Here is a 16,028-nt window from a genome sequence, read left to right as displayed (position 1 = left end):
ACTACTGGCAAAAATATAGGACTTAGAACAAACTGGAGAAAAGCACATTTTTGACATGCTGGTGGGGTACTGCTACTATCAAAGACAGAAGAGCATGGATTATACACGATTTACAGCCCCAATGCTTGAAGTCAAATCTTTATTTATTTATTTATTTATTTATTTAATATTGCTCATAAGGTATCAACTGCCTGTTGATGTAAGGTGTACAGTTCCAATTGATATAAATAACTTGTTTACACAGGTTAATACAGGATAATATTTAGGCATCCTGTCTTGTCTCTTTTACTCATAATTGCCACAATTCCATTAAAATAAGAAAAGCTTAGCATCTCAGCATCTCAGACCCTTTTCATTTCAGCTGGGAAGTATATCAGGTGGTAATTTCCAGGGAACAAACACATTATATTGGCTACTGAATGGAGGCAGCTCCTTTTCATTAAGTGTTGCTCTCTCTCTCTCTCTCTCTCACACACACACACACACTCGCTCTCTCATTCTCTGTCTCTCCTCTGTCTCTCTCTCTTTCAATCTCCTGCCTTTTCTTCTGTGCTGAAGTGTAGTGTGGACGAGGTGTGAAGACATTTAGACTGAAAGTGTAGCATAGCAACAGGACTCAGACATGAAGCGGCTGCAGGCGAACCATCTACTCGAGGTAAACAGCTGCATATTATTAATATTTAATTATTTGTTTGTTTGTTTATTTAAATGCTCATTTGCTAAACAGACGATCAACTCAATCTGCTGCTGACAAAGGATGAATCATTGCCTCAGTCTGTCTTGTCTGCATCATCTTTTGTTGTCATTCATTTACCACAGTCAATAACACATTTTATGTCATTCCATCACTCCCCATCGATTTGAGGTTTTTCTCTTTTTTAATGCTGATATCTGGTATTTATTATTAGAACAAACTGTAGTACCTGCATATATTTGTATTTATTTATTTATTTATTTATTTATTTATTTATTATTTTTTTGGGTTAAATCTATCATAACAAGAATTCATGTTGTCTTTTTCAATTCCAAATATTTTGTATTTGTATTCATTATATAGGAACAATCGAGTAATTTTTATAATATCATGTCCATGATATATTGATTATACTATGCATATATTAACAATAAGTTCCTTAGAATTCTCGATTTGGCCTTTTGAGTTTTCTTAAACTCCCTTGGCTCAGATAAAGCAGCACAATGGACTTTTCAGACCAGTAGCATCATTGGACATTATATAATGGCTCACAAAAGTGCTAACAAAATAAGTTAACTTCTCAAGTGTCTATTAATCCTGACTATCCTCAGAGATTGCTCAAGGCTCTCACCAGAAAAGCCTGTTTATATTTACTCCAAAATAAAACAAAATGAGCAGACTCGAATCAATAGGTCATCAGTAGGGATACATTAATGTATTTCTATAACTAAAATTGTTCATATTTTATAAGCATTTAGAATTACTTTTGGTAGTTAAGGGGTCCTCCAGGAATGAGAAAGCATCTCCCCAACTAGAAGACTTTGTATGGAGCGTCAGTGTTTTAGAGCAATCACACATGTCTTAAGCACCGGTTCACACATGTTGTGTTGCATCACCGCTCCCACAGAGCTCCTGGTTGCCATGGTGAGGAGGCAGTGGATGTGTGTGTGCGGGAGATGGGGGTTAAATTATATTATTATATTATATTATATTATTATATTGAAAGAGAGTGAGAGAAAGAAAACAATGATTCAGTCATTATGGATGGCTTCCCTTATATATTATATGTATTATATTCTGTGTTACTTACGGGAATAAGTGTTCATTCTGGGCATTACAGTAACAGGAAAAGAGAAATGAAAAGCATTTATTCATTTGAAGGATAATGAATCAATAGTAAAAGAAAATCGGCACATTTCCTTGAATTATTAATAATTTTCTTTAATATCTTATCATCACATGTAGTTTTGTGTCACTGTTAGCCCTCGTCACAGAACACCAATACAGCCTATAATGACAAGGTTAACAGCCTCATAAATGCATTTCCTCCTGCTGGTATCTATTCTTTCACTACACTTCGGACATGTCAATGGCTCTGTGCCCTGAGTTGAGGCTGTTCTCCGACACAATGCCGGTGAAGTTCCCATGACTGGATGGTAAAGTGAATAAGCTTCATGCGTAGATGGAGTGACTGCAATCAATGGCTTCCAGCATCCCACCATGCATCACTTCAGCAACCAGGGTGGCCAAGACACCTATGTTGGGGAGCACTGCTTCGAACCGATTGATGTTTGATCACTGTCCTTTTGATTTACTCTTGTTGCACTGGAATCCTCCACAAATCCCATTAAAATGTATTACTTTAAAAATGATAGTTTGAATTAAATAAAGGTCAGGAATATTGTCCTCTTTTTATTAACTAGTACTTAGTAGGAATTGCTCTGAAGCAGGTATTTGTGAATTTGTGGTAGAAAGCTAGTTTGATAGGCCATGTTTATTTTCATGCTCCTCATATTGAACTGCTTTAAAACAAAATGAAAGGAGCAGACGTACAGTATGTGGTGGAAGTTACTGAAAGCTGCGGAGGCTAGTAACTAAAGACTTATGCTTCATGTAAACTAATGTAAACTTATGGAGGTTCAGGTTCTTGCCACTTTCATTTTGCTTAACCCTATAATTTGTGTCTACAGAATGTATAACAGAATTGTTTCAGTTGTTTCATAAAGCACAAGCAATCATAAATATTTTCTGCCGCTGTGAAATTTATGGTCGTTGATAATCAGTCCTGTACTGTTTACAACAGCCCGGTGTGGACTGGAATTGAGGAAAGGTGTTATTCTATTTAGCAAATACAAAAAAAAAACGGCTGACCAAATCTTAACAAAGTTATTGACAAACAGCCTGTGTCACAAGCATAAGACATACTCTGTGTCAACTGCTGTGATAAGCTGGGTGCACAGATTTAACAGTTATTTAAAATTAGTCTGTACATTAAGGGCAAATATGCCCCCCAAAAATAAATAAATACTGAATCCATTAGAGAAATTGAGAAAATGTATTTGAATTCTAAAAAGCTTTGAATTAAAGAGCAATTGCTGTAATATACCTGTAAGCTTATCCCTAACCCTGGCCCTAACCTTGTTATACATGTGCTTAACTGTATGATACCGTATGAACATAAGGTATTCATGTGTTATTCCTGTGGTATTCATACATCAATTAATTAAGCATTGGTGCACATTATTGTAATGTATGACTAAAATTCAGAGCCATTAATGGTTGTTGTCTAATATATATACTACAATTTGTTAAGTGGAGGCCTTCAGCACTCAGAGGGCAGTGCCTGGATGTCCCACTGTTATTCCTTTTCCATTCATTGAGAATTTCTCAGAATTTGCAGCCGTTATTTCAAAGTGTTATCAGTGGTGATTTGTATTTTATTTCATTTTACGGACAACAGCCCAGCACTCCTGACTTGTTGATAAGCCCCACTGAGGGGGGCGACGGTGTAACCTCAGAACTGGAGTTCCCTGTAGACCGGGGCAACTGGACTGGGAAGATGGATTTCCTCCTGTCCTGCATTGGATACTGTGTGGGGCTGGGCAATGTCTGGAGATTCCCATACCGAACGTACTCGAACGGCGGAGGTGAGAGATAATTATTATCTCTCATGAGATGATGATTATTATCGTCTAAATTAGTTTTGACTGCTTCTGTAGTTCTCTACTGTAAAAGGATTCATCCCACACAAGTTAATGGAAGAGTCATTCATTTTGCATTTGCATTACTGCCTCTAACCTTTCACTTTTCTCCACTTCTCCCTTTATTTATGAAACGTCTGTCAGTTAATTAAGCACTTTAACAGCTTTAAGTAGAGGCTTTGACCTTGTCTCTGGATTTACTTTTGAAAGTGATGATTTCATGTGGTCCTCAGCACAGCATAAAATATATATCAGGATCAAAGGCCTGTGGGATTTTCAAGAGCTTTACATGGCAATCATGAACTTCCTCCATAGGGACATATACTCAAAACATGCTCAATTCAAGGTTGTCCCACTGTAAAAAATCAGATACAGTATGTAATAATGAAAAATGATTATTTATTTTGATATAAATACAGTATATATAAAATAACATTCATGCATATCATATCAACAGTTACAACAGGTGCCAAATGTAAAACAGCGCACATTTTTTACATATTATTTATTAGATTTAACTTGTGTGCTTATCCAGATTTAATAAATATTGAAGCCTTTTTTCCACATTTATAAATATTTCAAATTTTAAAATAGATACTCAAATAAATGCTTAAATTTAGATTTAACATTTAGATTTAGATTTAACATTTTTACATTTGACTGAGATTGAAGTTAAATATTTATTTCAAAGTTAAATGCTTAGTTTGCAATGCCCATATTTAGGATTTAGCTAAATATTTTGTCAAACGATAAATAATTATTTTTCAAAAAGGAGATTTAAAATATATTTATTTCAAAACTTGAAATATTTTTAAATGTGGGGAAAAAATACTTAATTATTTATTAAATCTGGAAAAAACACAAGATTTAACTTATATCTGTGAAAAAAACGTGAAAAAAGTGGGTGGTGCTTTACATTTGGCGCCCCATAATTAAGTGCATTCATATTTCAGAAATCTTTATAAATGCAACCTTTCCTATACAACTGGCGTGGCTGACACTCAGCATCTCCTCTCCACATCAGAAATCCAGAGAAGATCACACTCTTCTCACGTGGAGATACACGTCTGGGCTCAGAGCACACACACAACTTTTGTCTTCACCTCATTCTAGGTGCCTTTTTAATCCCCTACTTCCTGATGCTGGGGATCTGTGGGATTCCCATCTTCTTCATGGAGCTCTCGCTGGGCCAGTTCTCCAGCCTGGGGCCCCTGGCTGTCTGGAAGATTAGCCCATTGTTCAAAGGTGATCCAAATGAAGACCGAAGACTTTGAGAATAAGTTGATGATGATGCTGAGGATGACTATTATTATTATTATTATTATTATTATTATTATTATTATTATTATTATTATTATGCTCTTAAAAATCTTATAAAGTTACCATTTTATAGTGAGTTCCTCTGATCCATTGCAACTCTGCTAGGGATGTATAGATTATAGAAGATATGAAATAGGGATATGTTTGAGATAGAAAGGGATAGAAAAGGATGACATGTTACTCCAGTATTTAAAAAACAATTTCTCCTTTGTGTTTGTGTCCCTCTGCATGTCCACAGGTGCTGGTGTTGGGATGATTGTCATCGTTTCGTTGGTGGCCATTTACTACAACATGATCATCTCCTATGTGCTCTTCTACCTGTTTGCCTCCCTGACCAGTGACTTGCCGTGGCAGCACTGTGGGAACTGGTGGAACACAGACCGCTGCCTGGACCATAGGCTCGTCAGAGGACACAACGGCTCGGCGGGACAGTCTGGCCTCTCTCGCAATATGACCGGCACCGTCAGTCCCAGTGAGGAGTACTGGAGGTATGGCTATTGTAGATTAAGAATCCCAGTTCCCATAAAACAAGGTGGCATTTTTTTTTCCTGCCCTGGAATTGATGTCTATGTCAGTGAAGAGGTTAGTTTAGTTCCAATATAAGTAGGTTGGGGTTTGTACATAATGCAAGGTTAGACTAACCTTCTTCATCCAAATTAATGTCTAATTTCACAATTTGTGTCAAAGCGAAATAAGCATTTACAGTACAATAACAATACAATACAATGACATACAATAGCACAATAAACCAATTCAGTGGTAACCCAAAAGCACTAAAAACAACAGTGTTTGCAGAAAAAGGCAAAACTGCAGATTTACAAGTGCAAGTAGGAAACCCACAGATATATAAATATGAGTTTCTTTGAAGTAGCATTCACTTGTCCATTGGAACTGTGAAGACCTGACTCAAGATGCATGGTTTTAGATGATTTTATCCATGGTGACTTCCATGTTTTATTAACTTAACATACAATTTAGTTCACATGCACATTACAAAGGGTTACAATACAACAAAAAATATACATTCAGCCATACACAACAGAATGCTATTAAGTCAAACAATACATTAAACATCAGAGACAGACTTGAGAGACATAAACAACATGAGATGACTCCCATGTCTCTAATCACCACCATTTTACTAGGTATACAGAATTAACTATTCATATTGTCCATTTCAAGTTCCAATCCCAGTGACAGACCCCACTGAACACACTGAAGCTCAACACAACACCGAATCAATCCCAGGTGTGTTACCTTTTTCAAACGGATGCCTTTCTTCTCAGCCGCTATGTCCTACATATCCAGGGAAGTTCAGGAATCGGCAATCCAGGGCAAATTCGGTGGAACCTGTGTCTCTGCCTCCTTCTGTCCTGGATCATTGTCTATCTTTGTATCTTGAAAGGAGTAAAGTCCTCAGGGAAGGTAAGGGAGTAAACAGTCTATGATAATGAGATTGCAAGCAAAGAGTTCATAATTAGTTTAATAATCAGTGTATCAGCACTTTAATTAGACTAACTGGGTCTTAGTCTGCGCTTTGTAATACCACATATATTTATATTTTTACCATTTTAAAATAAAAAATACATGTAAAAATAATAGTCTGCAGTGAATATAGTTTTTAAAATCAATTTCTGTTCAAGTTTTTAAAACTATATAATTGTGTACTCTTGGAACAAGAATGATGTGTGCAGATCTCTTTACAGTCTTATTATTATTATTATTATTATTATTATTATTATTATTATTATTATTATTTTTATTTCTTGGCAGATGCCCTTATCCATAAGTACAGTCTTAGTATGGATTCATGATATACATACATGGAGCTGCCATCTGGCTAATGTCTTGGTTTTAGTTAATTAAAGGGCTAATCATATCTCAAACATGGAAAAGATCTGTATCAGAGAGTGAGAGCTATTAAAACCTGGAGACAGACAAGAATCCAACCTGTTTAAAACATGTCCTCAAACAATAAACAGACACCGCTGACTGTCCTTCATTTGTGTTCAGGTTGTCTATTTTACTGCCACTTTCCCTTACATCATCCTTGTCATGCTTCTGATCCGAGGAGTGACTTTGAAAGGAGCTTGGATAGGGATCAAGTTTTACCTGACCCCTCAGTTCGACCACCTCCTCACTTCAAAGGTGATACGAGTGTCCACTGCTTTATTTTAGGGGAGAGTTCCTCGTGACGATTTCAGATCTACACTGATTTTTCATGTTTCACTACAAAAGATAAACACTCTGGAAATAGCATTTCAGTGTTGCTGGTGAATGTTATGCATGTAGTTTATTATTTATTTATTTGTTCTTAGCAGACACCCTTAGCCACAATCTATACACATTTATAGCCACATTTTAAGAGCATTACAAAAGTGCAGAGATACAATTTATAGAAAATACAGTTTTCCAAGTGCAATGAGGAGACAGGAGAAGCTGCAGTAAAACAACAGGAGCATAGGGAAACAGAGTGAAATAAAGTGCATGATAGCAAGAGTGCTGAACAGCTGAGGAGAACAGGCTTCTGTAGTACAGGTAAAGTAAGAACAGGTGCGTCTTGAGTAATCTCAGGAAGGTGGTCAGGGACTGTGCGGCCTTGACCTCAGTGGGAAGGTCGTTGCACCACTTTGGGACGAGGGTAGAAAAGGGGCAGGGTTTGGAGGAAGTGGAGATTTGGAGGGAGGGGCTTATCATCTTCCAGAGCTATATCTTTTATATTTACTTTACTTGTCAACTAAGTTACTAATCTTTCATAGAAAAATATATTATATAGTCACGTTCATTATTGAAACCATGCACTGAATGTGTTTCTCTGCAGGTGTGGATTGAGGCAGCCCTTCAGATTTTCTACTCCCTCGGTGTAGGTTTTGGTGGTTTGCTGACCTTCGCTTCCTACAACACCTTCCACCAAAACATTTACAGGTTAGTTTGACTTTACCCCAGAGACCTGAAATTCAGGAGCGGATTGAACTCATCCCTGATAAGTTAGGAGTCAGAAGGTCTCCAATTTGAACTTGCAAACAGTTCCGGCAACGATAGCTTTCATGTTATAATCTCTGCAAGGGTTCTGCCCAGCTGACAGCTTCAATTTATTTGCCTGGGCGATTATTTCACCACATCAGCAGAAGGAGCAACAAAGGTTCAAGAGAAGTGAATCTGAAAGCTTGTGTGAAAGACAAGATTTTATAGCGTGTTTAATTACCTCATACCTTGGGGATGAGATGCTGTAAAACTAGTTAATTATTTTTCATCAGCAAGTGAAACTAAATAATTCCCCCTTAAAATCCCAACTCCAACAGTGCACGATCTCTATTATCAGTCTGCATATGAGAAAAATGCAGTCTCTGCTTTCTACAGAGGACCAGCAATGTGAAAGTTTAAAATAAAAAAGTAATACATATACATACAGTAGTGTACCAGACATTAGTGACTATCAGTCAGTCATTCATTAAAGTCTCATTATTCTCAAGTTACAATATTCTACCATGATTTAAATGTTTTTACTATTTTTAACCAAGTTTTTACCACATTTACCATGCTTTTACCATGCTTTTACCATCATTTTACAATGCTATTTTATCATTACACAATACCATGTTTTTCAGTGGCAGTGTGTGATGTTGCAGCAGTAGTATAATAACACCTTCTGCACACACAATGTTTGACAAACACACGCACATACCAGTGGTTTAGTGCTAAGGTAATAAGCTATATGGGCCAAATATGGTAGAGAAGGTTGGGAAACGCTGCTATTATTGAACCCCGAGGAAAGTGGAAAACTGCATTATTGTTCTTCATCTTCTTCACAGGGGCAACATAATAACAATCTAATACCGTTTGGACATCTTCTCTAAATCTCCCCTGTTTATTTAATCTTAGGGACACATTCATAGTGACTTTGGGAAATGCCTTCACAAGTATCCTGGCAGGCTTTGCCATCTTCTCAGTGTTGGGGTACATGTCTCAGGAGCTAGGTGTGCCTGTGGACCAAGTGGCTCAAGCAGGTAATTCCAGTACAGACATATGTTTTCATATCAGATACTTGTTCCAGAGTACAAAACGCCACAGTACACAGTACCACACCTGATACGTAACAAGAATGGTTATTCATTAGATATGTTTTCCTCAGTTTTGCCACAATCCTAGGGCTAAAGAGATTACAATTCAGATGCATTATGAAGATGCAGTCAGACCTTGCCCATGTAGAAAACTCACTGTAAAAGACTATAAGCTTATTTAAGTTATATGCATATAAGGTTATATGCTTTCTGTTATTTGGCAGGGATGCTTCAGTGGGTCTGTGGTTGCTTTGTCGTGTCTACAGTACCACCCCGTATATAGGATTTTCCTGTGTCACTTCTTGCGTCTGTGTCTCCGCAGCCGACACTCTTTCATGTCGAGATCAAAGGGTTTTATTTTCCTAATGGCAAGGCAGGCTTCATCTGCTTTGTTTCTCATGGGCAATGTGCTCCACCCTCATGCCTTAGGACCTGCAGCCCCTCAAAGCTAAACAGGAAGCTCTGTGTGAATCCTGTGAATGGCAGCAATTTGAATTGAAGACCTTTTAAGAAATAAATGAAGGACCGTTTGTATATTTATTTATAAATAAATATATAAATATATATATACACACCTTTTTATATATATTGTGCTTTCAGAATCATTATTAGTAATAACATATGTATTTGATATAAATTGATTTATATCTTACAAAGTGCCAATGAGATGTCTGTGTTTTGGGCAGGTCCGGGACTAGCCTTTGTTGTCTACCCGCAGGCCATGACAATGCTTCCACTTTCTCCATTCTGGTCCTTCCTTTTCTTCTTCATGCTATTGACTCTAGGTCTGGACAGCCAGGTAGGCATGTTATCTAAAATATTTTTGGGAATTAAAATTAAAATAAGAAGTGCAAGTCTCTGACCTACATCAAAGACGCAGTTAAGAGATATCTTGAGCATTGTACTTGTAATGGATAGACAGCAATCCAAACAATCTAATATTATTGTCTCTACTTTCAGTGAGGAATACTAAAATATTTTGTGACAGAATAATTAAGGAAAATCTGATTTATTCATTTGTACATGTTGTGTATGTAATTACGTAAGGGTTTAATTTTTGACATTGTTGACAGTATGTTCAGAAGTCATACCCTTTCCTTGTCTACATGTTACTTTATTTCAAAGGGCTGACAGGACCCATCAGAGTTATACTGGTGAAACATGACTAGGTAAGCCAAGACAAAAATCGGTCTCTCTCCATTCTTTCCTGTCTGCAGTTTGCTTTTATGGAAACAATTGTGACTGCTATCACAGACGAGTTTCCCTTCTACTTAAGACCAAAGAAAGCCTTATTCTCAGCTTGTGTTTCTATAGCAATGTTCCTGATGGGCTTGATTCTCACCACAGAAGTAAGTTTAAGATTTTAATTTGTTTATTTTTTCTTTCTTTCTGTCTTTCTTTCTTTCACTCCTTTTTATTCCAATCCTGAGAGTGTCTATATTCTATATTTAAAATTAAAATATTTTTTTCTGAACATTAATCTAGAAGCTGTTGTACATGGATAACAACTCACAAGAGACTTGACTTGCTCACTTATTGAATGTTTTTATACTGTAAAGGTCTCTCAGAAGGTAGTACTCAATTATCAGCGTCTAGCTTTTGAAGCCTGCAGCTGACCTGACTGTAATTGGTAATGAGAAGCCCTGGGGTCAAGAGGGAATTCATTAACATTTCATCCCCAAGCCGAGACTGAATGTTACCGGAGTCAAACTGCTGTTGCCTAAATGCCGGCAACCTCTGGTCAAGTATAGCTGATGCACTGGTGTTGTTATAATGATAGAATAGTTGTACATTATCAATTCTGTTTTTATTCTTATTGGGGGACAAACAAGCAAAGAAAAATACTATTTAGGTGTTGGAAAAGTACTTTTCAATAATATTTTCCACTTTTGCTTCTTCTTGCTCTTTGTGACTTTTTGTTTTTAATTCCAGGCTTAAATAGTTTAGAAATACAGACTGTAAAACAAGTTGAACACTCATTGATTTTCAATTACCCTTTTATCCCATACAGGGTCACAGTGAGCCAGAGTCAAACCCACAGGGCACAAGGCAGGGCACACCCTGGATAGGATGCCAGTCCATCGCAAGGCAAAACACACACACACAGGGGGGATTAGAGTAGACAGTCAACACTAAGCAGCATGTCTTTGGAAACCGGAGCATGGAAAACCCAGGTGGACACGGGAAGAACATGCAAACTCCACACAGGCTGACACCCAAGGCCAGAACTGAACCAGGGAGCCGTGAGGCATCAGTGCTAACCAGTGCATCACCATGTCACCCAACGTGAACATGAACTAATGAAATCATATTGATTATCCTTTGCAAAGGGAAATCTCTTCCAAAAGTGGAGTTTTACTTTTGATTAGTCCTTCCCATAGGAATGTATTTGTTGATAATAATCATATCTTTTGAAATGTTAATTTCCTTTCCAGGGAGGAATGTACTGGTTGGTGTTATTTGATGACTACAGCGCAGGGTCTGGACTAATGGTTGTGGTGATAACTTCATGCTTTGTCATTTCACGTGTCTACAGTAAGAAATGCGACATCTATATCAGCAAGGAATAATGCAATTTTCTTAAAATATATTAAATATAACAATTGTATTAATAATAGTCTACATAAGTGAAATCACTCTCATATAAAGGGGGTATTACACAGTTCACATATATTACACTTTTAAAATAGTGTAAAACAGATATTATTGATAAAGGTTTTAATATATGTGGCTGTCAAGTCATGTTTTGTGGACAGTTTATTGATCTGATAATAAAAGAGATAGTAAAATAGAAAGTTAACATTTATTTGTAACTTTTTATTTTGTTTATCAGGGTCAATAGACTCATCAGCTGATAAGGTATACAGATTTGTATAGCTTCATAGGTAGATAGGTAGTAGTTATAGGTAGTAATTCTGCTTATTTCCTATTTATTAATCAGTGTGGTTCAAAACGTACATTTAAAACCAAAATACCTTTTTCATAATTTATTATTATTATTATTATTATTATTATTATTATTATTATTATTATTATTATTATTATTATTATTATTAATAATAATTTCCTTCCAGGTGTAAAAAGATTTTCTCAGGACATTAAGATGATGCTCGGCTTTGAACCAGGGTTTTATTTTAAGACCTGCTGGAATTACCTTTCTCCACTCTCTATGGTGGTAAGACCATTCGTATCTAAAGATAAAGAAGGTGCACAAATGACCAGGGAAAATAAACGGAAGTGCTGAATCAAACAGCAAGCACATTATTAGCACAACATAAAACATTTCTTTAAAGTTTTGATTCCCTTCCAAAAATATGACCTGCTACAAACAAAATATATTCTCATTTTACATGTGTTATAAGTAACACTGAGATTTATTCTGCATTTATATTTTTGGTGAACACAGGCGTTCAGATAGATAGATTCAATAACATAGATGTGTGTGTTTGTGTGTTTGTGTTCTCCTGGGTTTGCAGGCCTTGCTCATATACAGCATTGTGAAGTATGAACCGTCTGAGTATGGCACCTACAAATTCCCTCGGTGGGCCGAGGTCCTGGGCATCCTTATGGGTCTGCTGCCCTGTCTGATGGTGCCAGCCGGGATGCTGTTTGCTCTTTTCCGGGAAGAAGGAACATTGACAGAGGTAAACTTGGCTGAGGTGCAAAATGAACTGAAAACCATTATAAGAAACCTGAAACAAGCAAAATACTGGATTAAATCAAATGTCAGGAAGTATATTAAATATTGTCATTTAAATGAAAACTGGTAAAAGCTCCAGGTATAGATTTGATCACTCTTCGGTAAAGTTTATTGGTAAAAATGATAAAATTATAAAAAATATAATTAAAAATGTCATACTGAATTGCTTCAGCCAAAATTGAAAACACAAGACTTCTAGTGAGTCATTATTTACCATGTTTATAAACCTTTATTCAGCTTCATTAAATAAAAAATTTCCCCCTTTCATTCTTCCACATAAACTCCTTTGCCTTTGCTATAGCTTGGCTGTTGATGTGGTTACCATTTGAACACACAAGATGAGAGTTACCCCTTACAGAGGGATTATCACTGATTTTATGGATTTATTACCAATTTATTGTTTTGGAAAGGAGAGCGTTAGTTTTATTTGTGTAAGAATACACTCTGAGACTTGTCAGTGCTTGAAGTTACCCTGTTAGTGACTTTAGATTTTAATTATACAAGTATTTCCACTATACCATAACTCACTTACACTCACTAAAAATAAATGGAAACAGGCTGTGTTCTCCTCATTTTGATCCTATTGCAAATAAGAAGGAAATACAATGCTAGGGGCAGATGCAGTTCTGATTCATTCATATCAGCAAGGTGTCAGCAAAAACAATTTAATGAACTGAAACAAAAGAGAGATCGGATTTTACTAATTTATTGGTTTGGAAAAAAATGTGAAATCTGGGGACTCTGGTAAAAGGTCAGCCCAAATAATACCCCCTCCATTACATTTGCATTTCTGTATAAAACATATTTCATAACATCTTAATATGATGCATTCTGTTCTCTTATCTGTATCAAAGGAAATCTTTAAGGAAAGTCATACAATAAATATTTCATGTTTAGCATGCTTGTACAGAACATATACTGGGTTAGAAGCAATTAACATTGAGTTATTGCCCATTTATGACCCACTATTCAACAGTTGCATGAGTATAATATGCTCTTGTAAATAATGTATAAATAACACCTGCTGTTCCTGGATGCAGGACCCCCTGAATAAATCCCTTTACAAGGCTTATAATCAGCCATCCCCTTAGAAAATTTAAAAATCTTTAAAGTTGACCTCAAGCTAATTGCCTTTGCCAGACAGTAATGGGTCAACAAATACTAGTGATTATTAAATGGCTGTGAATGTATCACTTGCTGATTAAAGCGAAAAACCTTTCAACCAAGTATTTTAACCTTTCTTATCTTTAAAAAATTACTTCAATTATTTGTCAAGTGTATGTAGCTACTCCTTTTACTTACAATTAAATTCAATATTGACGGGCGTACAGGCTGTAAAAATCTAATGACAAGACGGTGTATATTTTACGGAAACACCCACATGAAAAATATGTTTAATATTGACACTAAAAAAACTGAAGCAATACCAACTGCAAAACGTTTTTTTTCCTTTTAGTAAATGCACCCTAAGGGAAACTTACTGGGAAATATAACCCTAATCCTCGGCCAAGTCAAATCCTAAGCCGAATCGAAGTAGCGAAGTAATTCTCTTTAAAGATCACACATTCGGTTAAAGATACAAAGCATACTTAGCATCACATGCTAATTAAGGTTAAAATGTTTACTGTTAATGTAACATGTTATTGAGTTATTTTTTAAAGACTGAATTTAGTATGAACTCATGGAAGTCCCATCACCAGAAATTCAATTCTTAACAGAGATTTAGGCAAGCCATCCGGCCATCCTTAGACTGGGGACCGGCCCTAGAGGAAAATCAGACGGGCATCTATGTGAACAAGCTCCAAGGATGCCAATCTCCAAGACCCTTGATGGTCCACATGAGAAAGTACGGGGGAATCACAAGCTACGAGAACACGGCAATGGAAGTGGACAGAGAGATTGACATGGAGGAGGAATCCATCATGTAAATGTTTACTGTCTTCACATCCATTTCACCTTAGACTGCACGTTTATAATGTCTATGATTTAAAGAAAGATCATGTGTGGACTTAAACCCTGACCAGAATTAAAGTTGACCTGTTTAGCAACAAAGTATATTACAGTTGTGTATGTGGCATTTCTGTTTGATTTATCCTTCTGTATAATACATACATTCCAACAAGTATTGTGTTTTCTGATTGGAGAATGAGCCAACATTGTGATTAGGTCTTGGCCTAAATTTGAGTAAAATGGTTTAGTCATTGTTACCATTTATAAATTCAAAATAAATGTTATTAACTTGTTGCTAGATTATCATTTAAAATAATGCATATTTTATCATGATTTTATGCATTTGTGTGTTTGCACAATTTATAATTTTACTGTTGAAACTTGAAATGTTCAATATATTTTTTTAACAATTTGCAAATATGATTTATATTCAAAGTATGGTTGTAATACAGATTTTTTATAAGTTATGGATTGTTGATAAAGTGAAACCTTTATTTATTTATTATTTTGTTTGTTTTCTTATTTTTCATTCATTCATTTAAATGTATGTCTTCTTTGATTTATTTATTCGGTTAAATAAACCTTGCACTTTTCCCAGCAATTGTTCACAATTACTTTTTGTTATTAAAAAAAAAAAAAAAAAACTAGAGGTGTCAATGTCAACCTGTACTATAAGCATGACAGTTTTTATTTTGTGTGTGATAACAGAATATGAAATTATATTTTCTTTTGATCATTTAATTTTCTCATTGTTTGCTAATATAATAAACCAACATTATTATTGTTAACAACATTAAGTATTGTCAGATACAAAATCAGTAATATGCATGTTGGTACAAGATCATTAAATGTTTATATTGCCAAGAAAATGCAACACAACAAAAATTTTATTCAATGGAAAAAACATACACAACAACAATATTGTAGAGATCAATAACATATCTGTCTAAAATAAAATATGTTAAATATGTTAAAACAGCCCAGTTTGCAAGAGGAAATCTACCACAGTAACTAGAAACCTATTGAGTTAGAGGTGTGAAATATAATGATGGCATAGAGTCTTTGTTTCCCAGAAATATATTTATTTATATTTTATAAACCTAGAGAAATGTTAGAAATTTCATTTTTTTCAAGGCTAACATTAATTCATAAGACATCTAACTTCTAATGTAACTCTGGTTATGCTGTTCATTCCCCAGAGATGTGAAGAGGAATGCACGGAAATGTTACACTGTGATGTTTTGTCGCATAGTAACGTTAAAACACAAATAGCATGTGTTTTTCCTGAATGTTTTCCTGGTTGTACACAGTTTTAATGTCAA

General features: G+C 35.7%; 1 protein-coding gene across 1 annotated transcript; it reads left to right on the top strand.

The window, feature by feature from the left end:
• The first annotated feature begins 622 nt into the window (after positions 1 to 622).
• LOC136762729 (sodium-dependent proline transporter) lies at positions 623 to 15,115 on the top strand. The gene is made up of 14 exons (XM_066716289.1): positions 623 to 655; positions 3,435 to 3,621; positions 4,789 to 4,920; positions 5,234 to 5,483; positions 6,282 to 6,420; positions 7,009 to 7,143; positions 7,817 to 7,920; positions 8,878 to 9,002; positions 9,743 to 9,855; positions 10,274 to 10,405; positions 11,492 to 11,591; positions 12,131 to 12,231; positions 12,533 to 12,700; positions 14,475 to 15,115. Exons 1-14 carry the CDS (start codon positions 623 to 625, stop codon positions 14,682 to 14,684), a joined length of 1,929 nt encoding a protein of 642 aa, XP_066572386.1. The 3' UTR covers positions 14,685 to 15,115.
• The last annotated feature ends 913 nt before the right edge of the window (positions 15,116 to 16,028 follow it).

Source organism: Amia ocellicauda, chromosome 11 (assembly GCF_036373705.1).
Source record: "Amia ocellicauda isolate fAmiCal2 chromosome 11, fAmiCal2.hap1, whole genome shotgun sequence".
Taxonomy (NCBI): Eukaryota; Metazoa; Chordata; class Actinopteri; order Amiiformes; family Amiidae; genus Amia; species Amia ocellicauda.
Note: the sequence above shows the minus strand (reverse complement) of the source record. Positions and strands in the feature narration are given on the sequence as shown.